At 38.9% G+C, this 22,083-nt stretch overlaps 1 protein-coding gene across 4 annotated transcripts in view; it reads right to left on the bottom strand.

Annotated features, from left to right (window-relative positions):
- Positions 1 to 538: 538 nt before the first annotated feature.
- The window catches only part of gtf2h2 (general transcription factor IIH, polypeptide 2), a 62,186-nt gene continuing 40,641 nt past the window's right edge, over positions 539 to 22,083 (bottom strand). For 3 of the 4 annotated variants that reach the window (XM_048527795.2, XM_048527796.2, XM_059644790.1), the window contains 9 exons: positions 20,932 to 21,037; positions 20,648 to 20,738; positions 19,749 to 19,836; positions 14,927 to 15,034; positions 13,717 to 13,780; positions 7,693 to 7,796; positions 5,969 to 6,071; positions 4,650 to 4,689; positions 539 to 3,671 (listed from right to left, as the gene is read on the bottom strand). In XM_048527795.2, coding sequence (XP_048383752.1) covers positions 3,558 to 3,671; positions 4,650 to 4,689; positions 5,969 to 6,071; positions 7,693 to 7,796; positions 13,717 to 13,780; positions 14,927 to 15,034; positions 19,749 to 19,836; positions 20,648 to 20,738; positions 20,932 to 21,037 — 818 coding nt within the window. In that variant the 3' untranslated portion in view covers positions 539 to 3,557. The remainder of the gene's footprint in view (positions 3,672 to 4,649; positions 4,690 to 5,968; positions 6,072 to 7,692; positions 7,797 to 13,716; positions 13,781 to 14,926; positions 15,035 to 19,748; positions 19,837 to 20,647; positions 20,739 to 20,931; positions 21,038 to 22,083) is intronic. The other variant, XM_048527797.2, reaches the window with a different exon arrangement.

The following is a 22,083-nucleotide window of genomic DNA, read 5'->3' as shown; positions in this document are numbered from 1 at the left end:
CCTGCCTCTCCTCCTATCTTCGTATCGTCGGCAAACTTCGCCAGAATGCCCCCAGTCCCTTCATCCAGATCATTAACATATAAGGTGAACAGCTATGGCCCCAACACTGAACCCTGTGGGACACCACTCATCACTGGTTGCCATTCTGAAAAAGAGCCTTTTATCCCAACTCTCTGCCTTCTGTCAGACGGCCAATCCTCAATCCAAGCCAGTAGCTCACCTCGAACACCATGGGCCATCACCTTGCTCAGCAGCCTCCCGTGAGGCACTGTATTGAAGGCCTTTTGGAAGTCGAGATAGATAACATCTACTGGGTATCCCTGGTCTAACATACTTGTTACCTCTTCAAAGAATTCTAACAGGTTGGTCAGGCACGACCTCCCCTTACTAATGTCAGTGTGAGTGCAAGATGGAGAATTAAACTGACAGGCCACCTGAAGATTGGGATTGTCCGCCGAAGGCTAAGAAAATCAGAGTAATTTATCTTTTTATAAATAACCATTTACTTTTAGAAAGATTACAAAAAACAATACCAAATGTTCACTTTGCTCAAAGTGATGTAATAAAAATACAAATTGTCTCGAATACATTAGTTTTACAAAACTTAAGTTGATTTAGGAAGACAATTTTGTCACAGTTTACACAGTACTGGGCTGGTAAAACAAACATAATATTTAGCAACCTTACAAACTAATCTCTTGAAACTAACATAAACCGTTTGCAATTGCATCAAGAAACAAACTACTCCTAATAAATATTAAATGCTTCAAAAAGATGGGATCAACTTCCGACAAATTAACTTATGTGGAACATGTAATTTTAAATTTTCCAACGATCAATCTTCTCAAAGGTTGACTGCTTATACAGTTTAGACTTTAATGGTCCACCACAAAAATGTGTCCATTAAAGTGTAAGAATTGTTAGAATACAAAATATTAATTTCTAACATTCCTGTAAAATAAATCTTTTATTTCCTCACAAACCTAATCTAAATTAACATCCATGGGTAACAGATATTTTAAAACCGTCTAATCATCAAAAATACACTTAGATTTTGAAAACATTTCAATTCTGTCATAAAAGTGATTTCGATGACTCTTGATAAGTAAATTATATTTTCTCTTTCCTGTCCATTATTCCAATTATGTGGTGCTTATTTGAATTAAAAAACACTTCTATAGAATAAAGGATATGACACACAATAACTTATTAGATATTACCAATCATTAATATTTTCAAAATGTTACAGCAGTATTTCTATAAGATTGCATGAATTCCAATATGGTGAAACAATGAAACAACAAATTCACAAAGCTGCTGAAAAAGCTCAGTGGGTCTGGCAGCATTTGCGAAGGCAAAAAAAACAGAGTTAACATTTCAGGTCTGGTGACCCTTCCTCAGAACCTGGACTCAAAACGTTAATTCTGATTTTTCTTCACAGACGCTGCCAAACCTGCTGAGCTTTTCCAGCAACTTCTGTTTTTGTTCCTGATTTACGGCATCCACAGTTCTTTTGGTTTTTAAGCAAATTCAGTTTTCTTCATAATCTCTGAAAGATTAGAATGCCAAGTGCTTAAAAAGGGTGTCAAATTATAACTTCAACAAAGGAACCACATGTAAAAAAAGTAGCAGTTGTAACCACTTTTTCCTCAAACAAACATGGATTTTATGGTATTAAATTTTTAATAGCTTTCAACAATTTTTTTAATTTCCCAAATATGTTTTAAAATTTCAGAAAGCTTTAATTCCTGATTTTCTTATGGATAGAGGCATTGCCTTGTATTGTAGTAAAGCACACATATAACAGGTTCTCAGATTTAATTAGCACTCTGTCAATTTAATTAGCTAAGAGGTGCTACAAATTGGTCATGGGTACAAAGACTGGAGGAATTCCACTGTGGCTTTAATTCAGACTGCTATTCAGTGCTTTAACCGTATGTACACGTTTGTCAGTCCAGAACCACACTGAGTTCCATGGTTGCTGCAGCAGTGAAAAAAGCAAATTAAAAATGGTAAATTTAAGTGAAATTAAAATTATCCATTTCTCAGTGAAACTAATGAATTTCAACAAAAAAAAAACTTGCATGACTTTGTCACTGGGTAACTTTCTTATTCTAAAAATTAGAAAGTAGGACTACCACAAGGATATATTGTTTACTCTTCAAGGTACAGCAGAGAATAATGCAGCTGATGGGTACCAACAAAGAAAGTTTTTGATAAATTAGTCTGACTTTGATGTTTTGACTCACGCTGGGCTGCATAAATGCAAGGAGTTTTTAAACCTGCCCAGATCAATTTTTCTTTATTCATGGGATTTGAGCATTGCTGGTGGGGTTAGTACTTCTTGCCAATTACCAGTTGTCCCCATGCACTGAGTGGCTTGCTCAGTCATTTCAGAGGACAGTTATTAGTCAACCACATTGCTGAGAGTCTATAGGTCTGTAAGGACAGCAGACTTCCTTCCCTAAAGGACATTAGTGAACCAAATGGCTTTTTATGACCCAGATTGTTTCACAGTCGCCATTAATGAAACTTGCTTCCAATTGTGAGTTCATTAACTGAATACAAGTTCCACAAGGGGTCATGGTAGGTTTTGAACCTACGGTCCCAGAACCTGTGTGTGTCTGGATTATTGGTTCAGTAACATCACAATTATACCACCATCTCCTCTACCCACATGGCTATTCTCCATGACCTAAACAACTGCTGATCATTATGATTTTGGAGCACGAAAGCCAATCCCAGTTCTGTTCACTGCATGTAAATTCAAACAGAACTCACTGAGCAGGAAGACTAGCTGATCTTATTTCTGAGGTACACAGAAGCCATTTCTAAAATCTTTTCGTTGTTTCTGAAGCTACTCCAACCAAAATCAGCTAATTCAACAGTAGAGAGAAATTGTGGTCATCAAGTTAATAAGACATATAAGGAGCAGAAATAGGCCATTTGGCCCATCAAGTCTGCTCTGCCATTAAATCATGGCTGAAATGTTGGTCAATTACACTGGGTCAATGGCATTGAGAGTCAACCTACAGTAGGTGGACTGCAGCAGTTCAAGAAGGCAGCTCACCACCAACTTCCCAAAGGCAACTTGGATTGGGCAAGGAATGCTGGTCAGCCAGCAACACCCACTTCCCACAAATGAATAGAAAAAAAATATACAATGTTCAATGTAACATTGTGCAAAGTATTGACCAACTGATCCAACAGGTACATTCCAGCTCATTATTTTTCATGTGAAAATTGATTTTAAAAATCCAGAAAATAAATTTGTAAAATTATGAATGAAGAAGCAATAAAAACTAAAAAACAAAGCATGTTAACTTGTAGACCACGTATGTGAATGACAACGTGACCAAGACCAACTGACTTATGTAACTGATAGAATTGCAAAACTATTTATTTTGAATAAAAGCAGTAATTGTAAAGCTTCTTGTCAAAAATCACATTTCCCAGGTCGACTGTTGTACATACAAAGTATATTTCAGTGAATGAGGCTCTTAGCAATGGGTACAGCTGATATTCCTCCAGCAAAAGTTAAAAGATATATTTGATGGTTATTGAGGATTGGATTGGTTGTGAATACATCCAGGACAACAATGCAAGGTATCATGAACAAATATATCACATTCCACACAATAGATGTTCTGGCATGCATTGCATTTGTATACCTGCAAGTAAACAAAGACAATGTCAGATACTAATTGTAAAATTGTGCAAGCATATTGGCTGATTCATTTTCTCCTTCAATACCACACACCCATCTGTAAAATGAAAGGGCAAGTCCAGCATTCTATCACATTTGTCAGTAATATTATTAAGTCAACTGCAAGGATTCAAATACAGCCCATCCTCCAACTTCCCACCTGCAAGCACTTCTTTTAAAAGATGAATCATTTAACTGAATCTAACATTGAAGGAGAAGGAAACATTTGATTAAGGCTGCAGAACTGCTGAGGGCATGACACCAAAGTCCTCTCCTATCATCATCCACTAATCACAACATTCTTCCTGCAGGGAACACTAATTAGTGGCTAGAAACAGGTTCCTGGTGGCTTTTGCCTGCAACCCCCAAACAACTAACTATTACAGAAGTAACCACAGAAGCCAGTTGCTGCCTGGCTGAGATTAGCATAGTCTATATGTTTTGATGAAAGAGTGTTTTTGAACTTTTCCATAACCATTTTCTTTGAATAACTGGCTGCCGGAGATCCAGCATCAATAGATCAAACAAATGGTAAATACCTAGGCACATGATTTATTTGGTAAGGCTATATGCTCAAGACTGTCACAATGTCAAATAACAACTGATATCCTAACATTCAAAATTAGATCCAAAAGCTCAGCCCTGGATTGGACTTAATGATTCACGGCACATACTATGTTTGCGACATTCTACGTAATTAATTAAAAGTCTGTTTGTCCAAATTAAATAGATTCCATGATGAAAAAGTTACATTTGTTTGAATAAATTGCCAAGTCACACACATATATTAAAACACAAGTCAGTATCATTACTGAACAATACAAATGTATCCTAGGGAGGGCAATTTCTTCAATTCTAATATTAGACATGGCTGCAGCACTGACAGGGTCCAACTCCTTTCCAAATTTTGAATCTACCTTAATCTTTTATAAGTAATACTTACATTTATATCCTTCAGTTCTCCCTGGCAACCTTGGCAATACCTACAAAAAAAAACACAATTTTTTTTTCCCCCTCTGACAATCTTGTTTTCTTTCTATTCCTGTCCTGAAATCATGGATTCCTTTCTAAGATATGGTGTTAGAGGCCTTCAAATTCATTTCCCAAATGCCACTTCTTGCGTGTAACCTCAATTATTAGCATTGGCAAAGTATTAACATATCATAGCCAAACCTCCTGCTATCTGCCTCAAATGTGTGGTGTCCACTCTTCCAGTAAAGGTGCAAAAAACTGAGATGTATGAAGATCGGTTTGTAAAATTCCATTCTGTGAATACAAATTTGTTCATGTACTTCTAAACTAGGGCATGCATAAACACATTGCAGATTTTCACACAATACAATATACAACTTTTGTAGCAATGTGATAATAACAGATGTTGAATTCTGTGCAATCTGTAAATGATCTAGAAAGAGAAACAAATTTGCAGTTTTCTTAATTTACGTAAAATACACATATAGACAATAGAACTGTCCACCACTGGTTTGAGACCTTCAGCCCACGGTTCTGACTGTCAACCCTAACTATGCATCTCATGACTTTATAGACTTCTATCAAGTCTCATCTGAGCCTGCGCTGCTCAAGAGAAAACAACCTGAGTTTTCCTAGCTCTCTCCTTAAAGCTCATATCCTGTAATCCAGGCAGCATCCTGGTAAACCTCTTCTGCACATTCTCCAAAGCCTCCACATTCTTTTTGTAATATGGTGACCAGAACTGAACACAATACTTTAAAGGTGATCATTTAATTTCAGTTATTTTGTTAAGAATTCTATTATTGCACACAAAATAAAATCTACCGCATGCTGTAAAGTACCTAAATTGTGCCCTATCATATTGCGATCAGTTTTTTTTTAAGGCATTGTTGTGGAAGAAGTGCTAGATCTTCTTTAAAAGTGCCTTAGGAATACTTAAATGAACCTTAACAGGAAGCCAGAACTACAGTTTAACATTGCACTAAAGACTGCAATTCTATCAGTGCAGCAGTGTCTCAGCGATATGTTTAAACATCAATGTGGGCCATGCATTCAAATCTCTATTAGAATTTGATCCCACAACCTCCTGATTCAGAGGTGAGAACGTTACTGAGATGAGCTATCAACAGAGCCACACAGGCATGATTCCTGTATTACTGCAGTAAATGTAAAAGATGTTTAAAGAGTTTTTTCAGATAAATGATAACTGATTTTAGGAGGAGGAGAACAATACTAACCACTATTTTTTGCTGAACAAAACCACTAATTTTTTTTTAAATTACAACATACGTTTCTCCCCGAGTCTCCTCCAAGGATGTTTCTGTGAATGCTTCCAGTGGGAACAGGTGGTGGTAAGACCTGGCCAAGTGAGGAGCAGACACTAATGTAAGACCTAAAAGAAATGAAAGCAACTTAGTTATAGATAAGACCTTCCCTTCAGATACACAATGTCCATCTACAAGATTTATTATAACACAGAATGCCAAAAACAATTTGAACCATGTGTGTAACCTTCACTTATTTTTCAAAATATCATCACCAAAAAAGACAAGGGAACACACAAGAACACAGAACACCAACCAAACAGCAAATATATATCAGGAAGGATTTACAGCTGCATGAGGGCACGTCCCTACACATTCTTTTGGAATACAATATGATATAGATGAATATAGAACTTACTTTCTGTAATCTATGCTAAACATTCCCAATAAATTAGGATTTCACTGCATATTGCAGCCACAATTCACGGTGCAGCCCATGAAGCCTATCTGGCTAACAAAACGACCGACAAAGTCAAGTAATAATGCTAAACAGAGAAGGTTTTTTTTTAAACTTGAGATTTCTTAAATTGTGTTCCTTATTAATTGCTTCTTTTTCAGATCCATCCACTCCATTATTCAACCTACCGTCAGCACCATAATTAACCTCAAAGTTAATACAACTCTTGACTGTGACATACTGCCTGTTTTAGACTAATATCGATCACGTCAACTTTTTCTGCTATCACTCCTCCAGGGCATTGCTTTCCTCAAGGATTGATTATCACCTATGTAGCATAGTAAATATATAATCTCAGATAAACAATACGTTCTACCATCCTAACACGATCACCTCCCCAGGACTGCAGCTTTCCATGCTTGGTTTTATAAAGAACAATACCGCACAGCAACAGGCCCTTTAGCCCTCCAAGTTTGCGCCAACACATTTTGCTCTTCTAAACTAAAACTGTCTTCACTTACAGGATCCGTATCCCTCTATCTCCTTCCTACTGGTATATTCATTCAGGTGGTTCTTGAATGCTGCCATTGTATCTGCTTCCACCACCTCCTCTGGCAGTGCTTTCCAAGCACTCACCACCCTTTGTGTGAAAAACTTGCCTTGCACATCTATCTTAAACCTCCCTCCTCCTCCTTCTCTTCCCCCCTGCCAAAAGTGTCTCTCCTAATAAGTGACTCCTCCACCCTGGGAAAAAGCCTCATACTTCCCATGCCATTCATGATCTCATAAACTTCTATCTGGATGCCCCTCAACCTCCTGCATTCCAAAGAAAACAAACCCTGTCCATGCAATCTTTCTTCACAGCTAAAATCCCCTATACCAGGAAACATCCTGATAAACCTTTTCTTTACCCTATCCAAAGCATCCACATCCTTCTGGTCGTGTGGTCACCAGAACCATTCTTTCCCATTTGTTATTTCATATTACCAGTTTAACATCATCTACAAGCATTGGATTAGCTTGCATGTGTATACGCAACACCGAGCTCCATCTATCCAATTGGCTCCTTTGAGTGATTTACTCCAGCCTGAGGTTTTACCTCCACCATCTACACTTTTGATCCCCAGATTACTGGCCATTTCCAATTTCTTCTGTCCTACTAATAAAGCACAATGACTGTTGTTCATAGTTCATCCCAAAAACCACTTCACTTCACTATTCACTAGTCCACCTTCAGATATATAAAATAATCTGATTTTGTTCTACCATAGTTCAAAAGTGAAGGTACTCACCACATACTTTGCATTCCACGGGCAGCTCGGTATATTTGGCTCTGCACTGAGGACAATAATATCCACCAAGTGTTAAGATTGGTCCACTATTGCTATCTAAATGACTAAAAAGACGAGAAGGTAACACAGAAAATTTAAATTAATTTCCCTGTAATCATTACATTTAAATTACATCATAAAGTTTGTAAATTTCCAAAACCTTGAAGGAAAATTGCGATAACCAGCACAGTTCAAGGATGGATAAAGATTAATGTTCCACTCTAAGTTTGAGATCCCAGCTTCCATTGCATAGAGAAACACAAAGAGAACACAGCAACATGTCCCAGAAAGAGAAAGAAATAAGGAAATTTGCCCTGTTATTAAAGGGTGCAACTTGCTCAAATCCTCAGAGGCACATTTACTGGGCAAGTTGGAAATCAAATTACGGTCATAGAATGTTTGCAAAAAAGTGAAAGACGCCACATAACTTTTATTCCACATAGCTCAATATGTCTATGCCAGCCAACCCAGTCCAATCCTTCTTTCCAGCAATTCGCTGCGGTTATAGCACTCAAAATCTACCTCTGGACCCCAATTAAATAAACTGATGGCTTCTGACTGTATTACACTTACAGGCAGTGAATTTCAGTCCCATATCATCCTCTTGGCAGGGGGGGGGGGGAAGAATTTTCCTCATCTCCCCTCTAATCTTTCCAATAATTACTTTAAATTGACACTCCCTAATCACTAGTTGCCCTGCGAAGGTGAATGGGTCCTTGCCATCCATTCCACATCGGAACCACAGTTTCCAATCTCAGTCAAATCTCCACCTTTTCCATTTCAAGGAGAACACCACCAATCTATCCAAACTTTTGTCACAGTTACATTTTTGCAGTCCTGGCAAAATTGTCATAATTCTTCTCTGCACTGTCTCGTTCAATTGCATGCTTTTTGTAATGAGATAACCAAAACTGCACACAATTCTCAACTAACGGCTTTACACACATTCAGCACAATCCACCTGTGCTCTTACATCTTACACCATGTTTAACAAGTCTTATTCAGGAGACGTAGGAACAAAAACGGGAGTTGCTGGAAAAGGTCAGCAGGTTCGGCAGCATCGGTGAAGAAAAATCAGAGTTCATGTTTCAGATCCAGCTCTGAGGAAGGGTCACTGGACCTGAAACGTTAACTCTGATTTTTCTTCACGGATGCTGCCAGATCTGCTGAGCTTTTCCAGCAATTTCTGCTTTTGTTCCTGATTTACAGCATCCGTAGTTCTTTTGGTTTTTATTCAGGAGATATGGGCTTTGTTAGTTGGGCCAGCATTTATTACCCAGCCCTAACTGCCACTGGGAAGCTGCTATTGATCCACTGCAGTTTATGTGGTATAGGCACACAAGTCATTGTTGGGGAGTGAGTTCCAGGAGTTTGATCCAGCTACAGTGAAGGAAAAGCAATATTTAAGTATAATGTGGAGGCCAGGAGGCAACAGCATGACAGGTGTCTGAATCCTGAGCATGTAGGTAGCTTGTAAATGAATAATATGAAGGCAGGTCTCCAAGATGCAAGAGACAGCATCTCATTTTTCCTTGCTCTGTAGCGAAGTAATCAAGGACTGAGAGAAAGCTGACCTTTGCCACCGCTTGTTATAAACTGTTGCCTGTAAACAATGACTAAGAGACTGAACAAGGGTGGAACAGAGTTGCTAGGCAAAAACTGTTCCCACTCAAACAGCTGTAGAACCAATAGGCGCAGTTTGGAAGTGTTTTACAAAAAGAAGGAACTGCTATGTGTGAAAAGCAGCAAAAAGGATCCAGAATGCACAGTTTTGAAGCTGGTGGAGGCAGGCTGAATTGTGGCATTCAAAAGGACACTGGATAATTATTTAAATAGAAACAATGTACAGTATTACAGTGAAAAGGCAGGATATTGGCAATTGTAAAAACCACATCTTTCTACCTTACTTTATTTTGGATTATGGACCAAAATGGGAAAAGGACTGCCTAAAACTGTGGAATGAGTTGCAGTGCATTTTGAAAAACAAGTTACTGGAACTCATTGTGAGATGTGTTTCCATGTTACCTTGTTCAAGCAGGAGGGGATAATGTTTGAGACTCAGTGACACCATGGATGAATGTGTGTTCAGGGCAAACCTCACCCAAAGACAAATTGCTGATTTTTTTTTCCCCCCCCCCCGATTAAAACCAGATGGGGAGGCCAAGAGTCATTATCATGACATCAACTCTCTGGTCGGTTCCTGGACAAGTAGGTAGTTTCTGCATGGATAACACAGAGACAGCAGGCCTCCAGAATGTGATAGACAGTCTCTCTCTTTTTTACTCTCTCTGTAGTGAAGTAACAAAGAATTGAAAGATAGCTAATCTCTCTTACCGTTCACTGTAAGCTGTTGTCTCTAATCCTTGACTTATCAACGGAACAATTAATATGTCAAGCATGAATGTGTGAGAGAGAGATTGAAGGGGTTAGAGTTTCGGCTAGTAGAATTGTGTGTTTATATTTCATATTTATTTATGTTTGCCTGTGGCGTGAATTGATTTATTTGTAATAATTACAATTCACATTAAGTACTGACACCTAGTCAGAGTTTTCTGTTAACCAAGACTACCAGACTGACAAATTGGGTACTATGAGTAATTTGTCTAAATGTTTAATTTTTGTGACTGCGAGTAGTGGGACACAGGTATCAGTGTGCTTCTCAAGTCGGTCCTGACACATGACGTTAAAGTACTGAGAGAACGGATGTGAATATGACGGGCTGAACAGCCTCCATCTGAACTGTAACATTTCTATGTATTTGTGAAGGATTTATGAAAATTTGAAGAGGGTGAGAGCAATGCAATAACTAATTAACTAAATTATTTAGGTTTCTAATTCAACTTTCTTTTGTTCCTCAGAAATCAGGCAAGTCCCAATTTTTTTAGCTGGTCTGTTGCAATCTCCCGTCAGACTTCTGCCCTGCCACAATACCAATTGGGTCTTTTCAATGTGAAACAGTACCCTGCAAAAATATGTCAAGGTAAACTTTCCCTCCTCATCCTTCTCAACCTGTCTGCAGCCTTTGATGCAATTCACCATACCATCCTCCTCACATTCCTCTCCACTGACACCCAGCTGGAAGGAACTGCTCTCATATTCTTCCAATTGTATTCAGTGGTCAGAGAATCACTTGCCTTGTTCCCACGCCATTGCCTCCAATATCCCCCAATGGTTTGGTCCCCTCCTATTTCCTATCTGTGTGCTGCCCAGCTATGTAGTAATATCAACTGAACGCATGGCGTTAGTTTTCACACATATACCAATGACATTCAGCTCTAAATCACTACCACTTCTCTCAATCCTTCCGAATGATAAAACTGTTTATCTGACATCCAGTGTTGGGTGAGTAGAAATTTCCTCCAATTTGGTATCAGGAAGCAACTGTTTTTGGTCTCTTCCATTCCCTAACTACTGAGACAAAAAACAATTGCTCAGGAACAAGACATTGTTCAAAACTCTCTACTAATAATAAAATGATGAGACACTTTGCTTAAAATGTTTTTAAATCAAATTTAAAACTTTAGTATCTAAATCCCATGTGACTTTATTCGTCTAGTCATTTTTTTCCTTAACAGTGTGATGTCTACATCTTCTTCCTATTTGCCTCACATTTTTGTTCCAAATTTAATACCTAACTCCCCAATCTACAATTAGGTGTTAAAATTAAAATACATTCACTGGTCTATGTGGCTATTTATCATTCATTTGTTACTTAATTATTGCAAGAGAGCCATGAAGTCAAAGCTTTTAGCTTTGCCGCGGACAAGACCAAATCACAACAAAAAGCAACTCTGGAAGGAAACAAATCACTACAGCATAAGAGGATTCTAATCGGGTGGGCAATGGTTGGAATATGAATGAAGCAGCAATTGTTAATGGTTGTCATTATATGATTAAATTCAAATTTGATTTGTCAGGCCCTCACTATGGGGATGCAGCAAGAACTGGTTGCCTTAGAGTCATACAGAGAAACAGACCCTTCAGTCTACATTGGGGAAACCAAGCGGAGGCTTGGGGACCGCTTTGCAGAACACCTCCGCTCAGTTCGCAACAAACAACTGCACCTCCCAGTCGCGAACCATTTCCACTCCCCCTCCCATTCTCTTGATGACATGTCCATCATGGGCCTCCTGCACTGCCACAATGATGCCACCCGAAGGTTGCAGGAACAGCAACTCATATTCCGCCTGGGAACCCTGCAGCCATATGGTATCAATGTGGACTTCACCAGTTTCAAAATCTCCCCTTCCCCCACTGCATCCCTAAACCAGCCCAGTTCATCCCCTCCCCCCACTGCACCACACAACCAGCCCAGCTCTTCCCCCCCACCCACTGCATCCCAAAACCAGTCCAACCTGTCTCTGCCTCCCTAACCGGTTCTTCCTCTCACCCATCCCTTCCTCGCACCCCCAGCTACCTACTAACCTCATCCCACCTCCTTGACCTGTCCGTCTTCCCTGGACTGACCTATCCCCTCCCTACCTCCCCACCTACACCCTCTCCACCTATCTTCTTTACTCTCCATCTTCGGTCCGCCTCCCCCTCTCTCCCTATTTATTCCAGTTCCCTCCCCCCATCCCCCTCTCTGATGAAGGGTCTAGGCCCGAAACGTCAGCTTTTGTGCTCCTGAGATGCTGCTTGGCCTGCTGTGTTCATCCAGCCTCACATTTTATTACCTTCAGTCTAACTCGCCCATGTTGACCAGATATCCTAAAATGATCTGGTCCCATGTGCCAATATTTGGCCCATATACGTCTAAGCTCTTTCTATTCACATGCCCATTCCATTAATGTTGTAATTGTACCAGCCTTCACCACTTCCTCTGGAAGCTCATTCCATATGGGCACCACCCTCTCCGTGAAAAAGGTGTGCCTTAGGTTTTTTTTAACTCTTTCCCCTCTCACCTTAAACCTATGCCCTCTAGTTTTGGACTCACCTGTTCTGGGGAAAATGCTGACATATTGTTTTTGCTTTAAAGAACAGGGTGCTGTGTGTGATGAAATGTAGCATTTAGCACAGGCAAATGAATCACACTGAGAATCTGACTGATGATCCTGAATTCATCTCCAGTGTAATCCTTAGCAGAGTCAGGAGTTTTAAAAAAAAAATTCTGTTCATGGAATATGGGCAGTACTGGCTATGCCAGTATTGATTGCTCATTTGTAATTGCCCTCAAAGAAGTGGTGTTGAACCATCTTCTTGAATCACTTGTCATCCTTCCTGGTGGTGTAGATAGCAGAGGGAATTCTAGGATTTTGATCCTGTGACAGAAAAGGAATGGCAGTGGTGTACTTCCAAGTTAGAATGATGAGTGACTTGGAGGTGAACTTGCAGCTGGTGGTATTGTGGTGTTCCTGGGCATCTGTTGCCCACGTCCTTATAGGTGGTAGTGGCTACAGGGATGGTAGGTGCTGCCTGGAGTGTCTTGATGAATTTCTGCAGTGCACCTTGTAGTCAGTACACAATGTGGCTACTGAGCAGGAATGATGAATCGAGTGAATGCTTATGGCTGTAGTGGCTGCTCTAGCCTGAATGGCATCAAGCTTCTTGACTGTCATTGCAGCTGCACTCAACCCAGGTAACATGACAGTATTCCATTAAACCCCTGATTAATGCCTTATGGACAGACCTTGGGCAGTCAGATGGTGAGTTACTCACTGTGGACCCCAAGTCTCTGATCTGCTCTTGTTGATAAGAAGGCATATAAAAGAAACAAATTTCATTTACCTATTTGCCTATTAAGGAAAGCTGTGACCATTTAAAAATGACAAAAACTAGTAAATTGCAGAAAATTAGTGTTAGCCAACTGACTGACATAATCTTCAAAACAATGTGCAACAGCCTAATTTACCACTGTATAGTTAAATCTGCAGCGTCACTTCCTTTCATTGTTAATAACATACCAACTTCCTATCTAACCAAAATGCTTTGGTAAGCCAACTACCAAATTAACAGTTTACATTAAATAACATTTATTATACTTACGCCATGCTGAAACATGGCTTTGCATCCTGATCTGATAAGGATACCATTGTATGCTGGGGAAAACCTGACAATTGAAAGAAAATGAGCATTTCTATTTCATAATCAAAATATTTAATGCCAAACATTTTTTTTAAAAACTGAGTAGATTTATCAAGAAACCACTATTATCATCAATGCTGACACCAGTGTAAATGATATGCATCTTAATGGAATATCTGCAGCATTAAATAAAAAAGTGTAATTCTTTCTCACAAAGACAAAATCATTTATGGGTAGAGGGGCATTGCTTCAGCAAACTAGATATACAGACCGACATCCCCATCATTCTTTTAAGTTTGCAAAATTTTGCTCTTCATGCCCAAAATCCAAGGCTTTGTTGTATTGTTGTTAATCAACTTTCACAGAGTGTCAGTGTCATCCCAGTCCTTATGAACAGTCCTGACCCCAAACATCAACTCTCCTGCTCCTGTGATGCTGCCTGACCTGCTGTGTCCCTCCAGCACCACACCGTCTTCAGAGTGTCAGGTTTGCTAATACTATACGTATGTTTCATTTAAGAGTTTAGCTGGACAAATATTCTAAGCTTTCACTCAGCTATGTTTTAAAAAAATTGATAAATTGGAATGTCTCCTTTGATTCATTATAAACAGTTGAAGCATACAGGTTATGAACATCTTGGTTCATTGCCTGGTTTTAGCAGATTTCGCAAATTTAGCAGGGGGTCACTGTAGAAGGTTTCAACATCCTTGGATAGGGAGTAAGAATGAAGAGAGCTTCCACTTCTCATCATCATCCAGTCATTGAACACCAAGTGAGAGCAAAATAGTAGAATATTCAACAAATAGTTTTTAAACCCTTAGAAATAAAAATATTTGAATAGAATTGTTCTCAACCCCTACAGCAGATGACAACTATCCTCAGAATGCTTTTCTTCACTCAGAATACAACCTCAGCTGTCTGTTAAAATGACATCTGGCAATTCCTTCCATGGCTTAGCAATAAACTTCATATTGGTGTGGAAGTGTTATTAATGAAAAACAAATTCCCCAGTATTCAGTACCTTCCTTGTCAAACTTAAAATAGTCTGAATTCAACTCAGAAAATTACTTCATAATTATTGCATGCAAAAAATTCATATCTATATTCCAAATAGCAAAGAACATAAACAGCATCACATACTCAAGCACGAACTGACTAAAAATGTACTTACCCATACGAATGAGAGAACACTCTGAATTGGAACTGGCAGGTGGTGGACTCACATGATAATAGAGCAACTCTTTAAAATGGCTCTCATCTAAAATAACATGGTATGTACCTATAAAAGGGGCCACAAGAAAATAAAATCACACCAAAAATTCTACCTGTTTTATGAACTAGATCATTTTATTTTTAACTTTTATATTCCTGTGTCATTGTTGTGACTTCAATTTTGTCGCTGCCACTAAGAATTAGTTAGCAAAACATTCAAAGGGGTGACTTCACCCCCTCACACAAACTCCGCTGAGAGTGACATGACTGGTGCAGGAGTCAAATCCCAACCCAACGTTCACAAAATACATATGATACTGCGTTTTGGGTATGATACCATATATACTCGTATAAAAGTCCAAAGTCAAAGTCAATGTAGTGTAAAGTCAAATTGACTGAGCCTTTAAAAAATTAATTTTCATAACAATGGATTTTACACCACAAAATGGATCGGATCAAAGCTCTGCGGTCCTGTCACACCAGCTACTTCATCAATGATCATGCCTCCATTAAAAAAAAAGTTAGAAGTGGAGATTTTCGTTGATGATTACACAATGTTCTGCACCCTTCACAATTCCTGATACCTCAGCAACAGGGGAGCCCAGCACCTCAGTGCAAAAGTCAAGAGTGAAGCATTTGTATATAGAAGTGCCGATAATAAGTGCCGATAAGATAATAATTTTAACTTCTGCGCGAGATTGCTAGCATCACAAATGTCAATATTCAGCCCATTTGTTTCGCTGTATGTGATATCCAATATGACCAAAAGTACTGGAAACTGAAAGGGCAATAAATCTGACAATATTCCAGAAATAGTACCGAAGAGAAGTGCTCCAGAACTAGTCATGCCACTAGTTTAGTTGTTTCAGTACTGTTACAACACTCGAATTCAATCTAGTATTCTCCCCATCATTGTTTCAGAAAGCAACATTGTATAGCACAGCTCAACGTTATGTAGAACATTCATTTGCAAGTTTAAAACTCTCTTTGTATTTCAATTATATAACAGTCCAGCTTTCATTTCAGCTTTATCGTCCCAAATAAGAAAAAGTAGTCTCTTACAGTACAGCTAACAGTACAGGTCACAAGAAGCCACAGCTGACAGTGGTCCATCTTGTCTGGCACAAAATCAAAGCCAATGGTGATACTCATGTTGAAAGCTCTCCCAAAAAACAAATTTAACAAAGTTTTATTGTCTGTTTCTGGAATATTTTAAGGTAGAAGTGAGTAGATTCTCAGTAAGGGGGTGAAGAGTTATCAGGATCAGTGGGAATGAAGATTTGCAGTTAAATTCAGATCAGCCATGATTTTATAAAACAATCGAAGAAGTGTTGAGGGGCTGAATGGCCTACACTTGCTTCTTGTTTGCATGTTCCTATGTTCCATATTCACAAGAAAAGATAAATAGAAGGGGTGGTTGCAAGAAATTAACCAAAATTGCGTCTGGATGCACAGAATGAATTTGATCCCATATTTTCAAAAGCCATGTTTCTAAAATGAGGAATATCAAATGTGTTCAATGGTACCAACTAAAATTACTTTTGAAATGATGGTGCTGAAGTTACTGGTACAAGCAATGATGAAGACAATGAATTTTCATACGATGTATTCCAACCAAGCTTTTAGGACAAATTGTTCAGTCATAAAGTCATAGAGATCTATAGCACAGTACAAGAACCTTTGGCCCTTTGAGTCTACAGTGGTCCAGTGATCCGGCTGATTTTGAAGTATTTCATTGTGAAGTGTTATTGCTAATTTGTTATCATAATCTCTCACATACTGCACTGTATGGTGTATATATAGTTGACATTTTATGAAATAAGCGTTAGCGTTATGAATTCATTCGTGTTGTTAGTTTTAAAACTTAATTCCTTTGCGGCTGATTTTCTCGGGCCAAAGTCAAGCAATTCCTCATTACTCATGTAAACGTTAACCCCACAACTTTCAGCTTAAAGAACTAGTCTCAGAGATTTTATGCGGGTATATATGGCAAATTAATTTCCAAATGGCAATACTGACTAAATATTTTGAAGTGCACAATGAGATGTTGCACAATAATATCAGATCTACTGATTTGATTGGAAAAACTGTATTAGCATAGATAGAGATTTGGTTAACTAACAAGAAGCAAAGAATGGGGATAAATGAGTGCTCCTCTGGTTGGCGATCAGTGACTAGTGGTGTGCCTCAGGGATCAGTGTTCGGACTGCAATTGTTTGCAATTTACACAGATGATTTAGAGTTGGGGACCACGTATTACACTAAGATTAATGGTAGGGCAAAGCATGCAGAGGACTCTGAAAGTTTGCCAAGGGATATAGATAATTTGAGTGAGTGAACAAAGGCCTGGCAGATAGAGTACAATGGTGAGAAATGTGAAGTCTTCATTTGGTAAGAATAACAGTAAAATGGACTATTATTTGAATGGTAAAACATTGCAGCATGATGCTGTGCAGAGGGACCAGGGTGTCCTTGTGTATAAATTGCAGAAGGTTGGTTCATAGGTGCACCAGATAATTAAGACGACAAATGGAATTTTGTCCTTCATTGCTAGGGGATTGACTTTAAAAACAGGGAGGTTATGTTGCAGCTGTATGTGGTGTTTGTGAGCACTGGAGGAGGTGCAGAGGAGATTCACTCGGTTGATCACAGAGTTAAGAGGGTTGGCTTATGTGGAGAGACTGAGTTGACTGGGATTATATTTGTTGGAATTTAGAAGAATGAAGGGGAGATCTTATAGAAACATATAAAATTGAGCTTGTAGACTTGCTCGCCAAGCCGGTTTTGCCACCCTGCTAGGTAACATTGTCAATGAACCTCCAGTGAAGTATCGGTGTTCTGTCCCACTTGTTACCTATACGCCTTGGTTTGCTGGATTGGTTGGCATTACTTTTGGTTCCATTTCTCAGTGGTTTGTACACAGAGTCTAATTCAATGTGTTTGTCGATGGAGTTCTGGTTGGAATACCAAGACTTCAGAAATTCCCTGGCAGAAATGGCGTCTGATGATCTTCTGGATGTGGACACTGGTGGGATTATAGGTAAGGGCCCAAACACACGTACCAGGTGAAGCAACACTTCACCCGCACTTCCCACAATCTAGTCTACTGCATTTGCTGCTCACAATGTGGTCTCCTCCACACTGGAGAAACGAAGCATTGACTCAGTCATCGCTTTGCAAAATATCAATGTTTTGCCTGCAAAAGAGACCCTGAGCTTCCAGTTGCCTGCCACTTTAACTCACCACCCTGTTCCCTGGCCAACATCCCTGTCTCAGGCTTGCTGCAGTGTCCCAGTGAACGTCAGTGCAAGCTGGAAGAGCATCACCACATTTTCCACTTGGGGAACCTAGAGTCCTCCCAGACTCAATATTTAGCTCAATAATATTAAGGCCTAAACACTCCCATGTCCTAGCCCCCAACACCACAGACCTTGTTATCACATAGCGTGCCATTACACACTACCTATTGTTAATCACTAACAGTCCCATTAATAGCTATTCACCTCCTAGCCAGATCATTATCAACCCATTTTCTATTGAATTGCTCTTCACTCTCTTTGGTCTCTATCCCCGCCTATCATTCGCTCCTTACCTCCTCCCCCTCCAATTCTTCACATAAGCCATCATTTTCCTAGCTACCACCAGTTCTTTACAGATGCTACCAGACTGCTGAGCTTTTCCAGCAACTTATGTTTTTTCAACCCCTATTTATCCATGTACCCCTGCATTTCCTATGGCTAATCCACCTAGCCTTCACATCCCTGGATGCTATGGGTAATTTAGCATGGTGAGTCCACCTAACCTGCACATCTCTGGATTGCGGGAGGAAACGCAGGCATGAGGAGAATGTGCAAACTCCATACAGACAGTCACCCAAGGCTGGAATCAAACCCAGGTCCCTGGCACTGTGAGGAAGCAGTACTGACCACCGAGCCACTGTCTGCCCCAGTTAAATGCAATATTCTAAAAGTGGCCTCACTAATGTCCTGCACAGCTGCAACACAACATCTCAACTCCTCTACAAAATGCACAGACTAATGAAGGCAAGCATACCAAACGGCTTCTTCACTACTCTGTTTACCTGCAACTCCGCTTTCATGGAAGAATGCCCATTTCATGTTAAGAACTTTGCTTAAATATAGAGTTAAGTTGGTCATAAAAGGAAGGCAATATTACAGAGTTAAACAGTCCCTTTTGCATTGAGATAAAAAACATTATACAAACCACCTTTCGACATAATCCCACTTTTGATTGGTGGTAAAAATGAGTTAAAACATTGATCATTAACTGCCAGTTTAAATTCATCATAATTAGCTTTTTGTCACATAAGCAAATAGATAATAAAACAGATTCAACTTTTTTCCCCATTAGTTTTCCCATCCCTTCTTCTGAAAGATTGATTTATTGCTAGGATATTTGCCCTCAGAATCAATCACCTTCCAGGTTTGGCATACCATACCAGAGTCTAATTCTCCAATTATTCAATGTTCAGATGCAGACTTTTAACTAAGAGTTCTAAATCGCAACCAGAAGCAGGAAAACATTCCACAGTTCCCTTTCTTAATACACAGCACAAACAATAATTCTAGTACACTAACTGCTTCAGCAACAAGTCAGGACAGACCAAAAATCAAATCTAGGACTCTCTTAGTCTACACTGTTGAGCCACGTTTTGCCTTACGTCCACTGATTAAGAGAGATTTAAAGCAAAACTTAGAAAAATATTTTTCATTTTCTTTACTAACATGAACAGGATGAGTTGTATAGTTCAGATTACCTACCACCAGTCTCGCGGGTGAGAACAGTGCAAACTCGAACTTCTGCAGATAGGCCAATCACAGACACTCTGATTTTAGCAGCTTTCAAGCACTTCAGAAAGTAAAACAAAAACGAACAGATTAGCATAACTATATCAAAAGCCTTAGAACACCAAAAGTGAATATGTAACAAAATTAACATAAAACATTTTTCCTTCTTAAGTTTTCTGCCAATTCTTTCTTCCATCCACTCTCCAGTACTTCACAATCATGGTCATTATTCATGTGCAAAATCAACAAGCTGTTCAACCACAGTGAACATAACAGTTGTACAAACTGTACTTCCTCACTATCCATATTTACAACTTCCAGCAGACATATGTCAAATAGCAATTAGAAACAGAAACCTTGCTTGACTTTCTCCTCCATGACCCTTGGCACTCAAGTCAAAAGTAATATCTTTTCCATCACCCCAGGTATGATCACCAAATCAGCACAAGGCAGGCAATAAAGTCTCGAGAATTCCAATTATTGAAGAAATCAAAAAAGATGATAAATATTATAAGTGTATCTCTGCCTAATCTCAAAAGGACAATGCACAATCTCATTTGCTAGCCCATTCACCACATCACAAAATTACAACAATTGACCTTAAGCTGAGAGCAGAGTGCCAGATTTTGGAGGAGACGTGGAAAAATAGCAATTCGAACATTCCTTCTATTCAATTGGCCAATGAAATGTCCAATCCAGATAATAACTTCACTAAAAACAGCTGCTCGTAGAGAAACTATCAAGTAAATCAAAGGCTGGAATCCAGACTCTGAGGTACCGAAGAACAGGTACAGACATGTGCACACATATACCAGGCAGGTACACATGTGTTACCTTCTATCTCGTAGGATCAAAAAACATGAAGCATTTACCTTCACAAGGTCATAAATGTTGGATGGGTCACATGTTGTAAGACTGCTAAAAATGACAAGTATTTCACGGCTGGTGTGTCCTGGCATGTGCCTTTTGGGGAGAAGAGTCAAAACAAAGACTGTCATCTCTACTGATCTAGTCCAAAATCTGGTAAAATACAGCTCAAATCATCTCAGACAGAAAAAAAACAAAAATACAAACAGAAATAAAACCAAACAAAACAAAAGGATGGCATGGGCTGGGTTTGTTGAAAGTTTGTTGAAATCAGTCCAAAAACACTTACTTCAAAGTTTCCATGGCCAAACTGAGTGAATTGTAAAGAGAAGGTTCTCCACTGCATGACAAACCTACAGCTTTCTTTAAGGCTTCTTTATGCTTTTTTGGATTTCCTAACACAGAAACAATGACAAAACCAGTCTCAATTGGAAATAAGAAATAACCTTTATGCAAAGGAATGGAAAAACTGTATGTCACAAATGAAAGAAATAGTGCAATTTGCATACTGCATTTGTTTTAAATAGTTATGAGAAACAACATGACAGTCATGGATTCCAATTAGACTAAAAGGCATTGCTAGACTAAATCAAATTTCTTCTGGGATAAAAAGGGAACAAAATGGAGACAGCTTGCTCAAACAAATTTTGTTTTCCAATGATTCAGGTGTCCACCGTATGCTAAATAATAAAGACTAATACTATTAGGATTACCTTGTGTGAACCATAAACCAAAATAATGCAATGTACCAAACTACTTCCAAATAAAGAAATTATCAACAAGATTTCACTTTTTGTAACTTAGATCATAACTAATGAAAATTAAACAATAATTAATAGGCAATGATATTTCAAATAAAAAAACGTAAATTTCACTTTCATAGATGAAATAAAGATACATTTTCACCGACTGAAAGTACACACATCACCATTCACACAAATATGGTATCATGCACAATCTCTCAGTCTTTAAAACTCAATCCATTCAGCCCTCACTGACCAACCATATCTCTTTATAATCAACCAGTGAACATATGGCAACCTTCTCAGTTGGATGATGTCAGTGTCAATGATATATTTTTCTAGAATTCCTTTTCAACTGTCCACCAACAATGCTTGGTTCACAATCTGATTCCCTAATATAAACTCTCAACTTTTCTGCAGGCTTCCTTTTGCATACTACCTTTTAGGATTTGGTTCCTTTTAGCATGCTTGTTCATCACTTCAAAAATTCTGGGAAATCAATTTTTCTTACCAGGAAACACAAGCCAACCTTTTTAATGGAGCTTTTCTGACATTTATTTACACAAATTCATCGTATTGCTTTTTCTGTTTCTGTCAGCTTTCTATTTGTATCTGTAACTTTGTGCTGATGGCTTTCATCCTCCAGTTTTCCTGCTTATAGTTTTTCTAGCCATGTGGCCTCTGTCTTAACTTCCTTT

This window comes from Stegostoma tigrinum, chromosome 3 (assembly GCF_030684315.1).
Source record: "Stegostoma tigrinum isolate sSteTig4 chromosome 3, sSteTig4.hap1, whole genome shotgun sequence".
NCBI lineage: Eukaryota > Metazoa > Chordata > Chondrichthyes > Orectolobiformes > Stegostomatidae > Stegostoma > Stegostoma tigrinum.
This window is presented reverse-complemented; position numbering and strand designations above follow the sequence as displayed.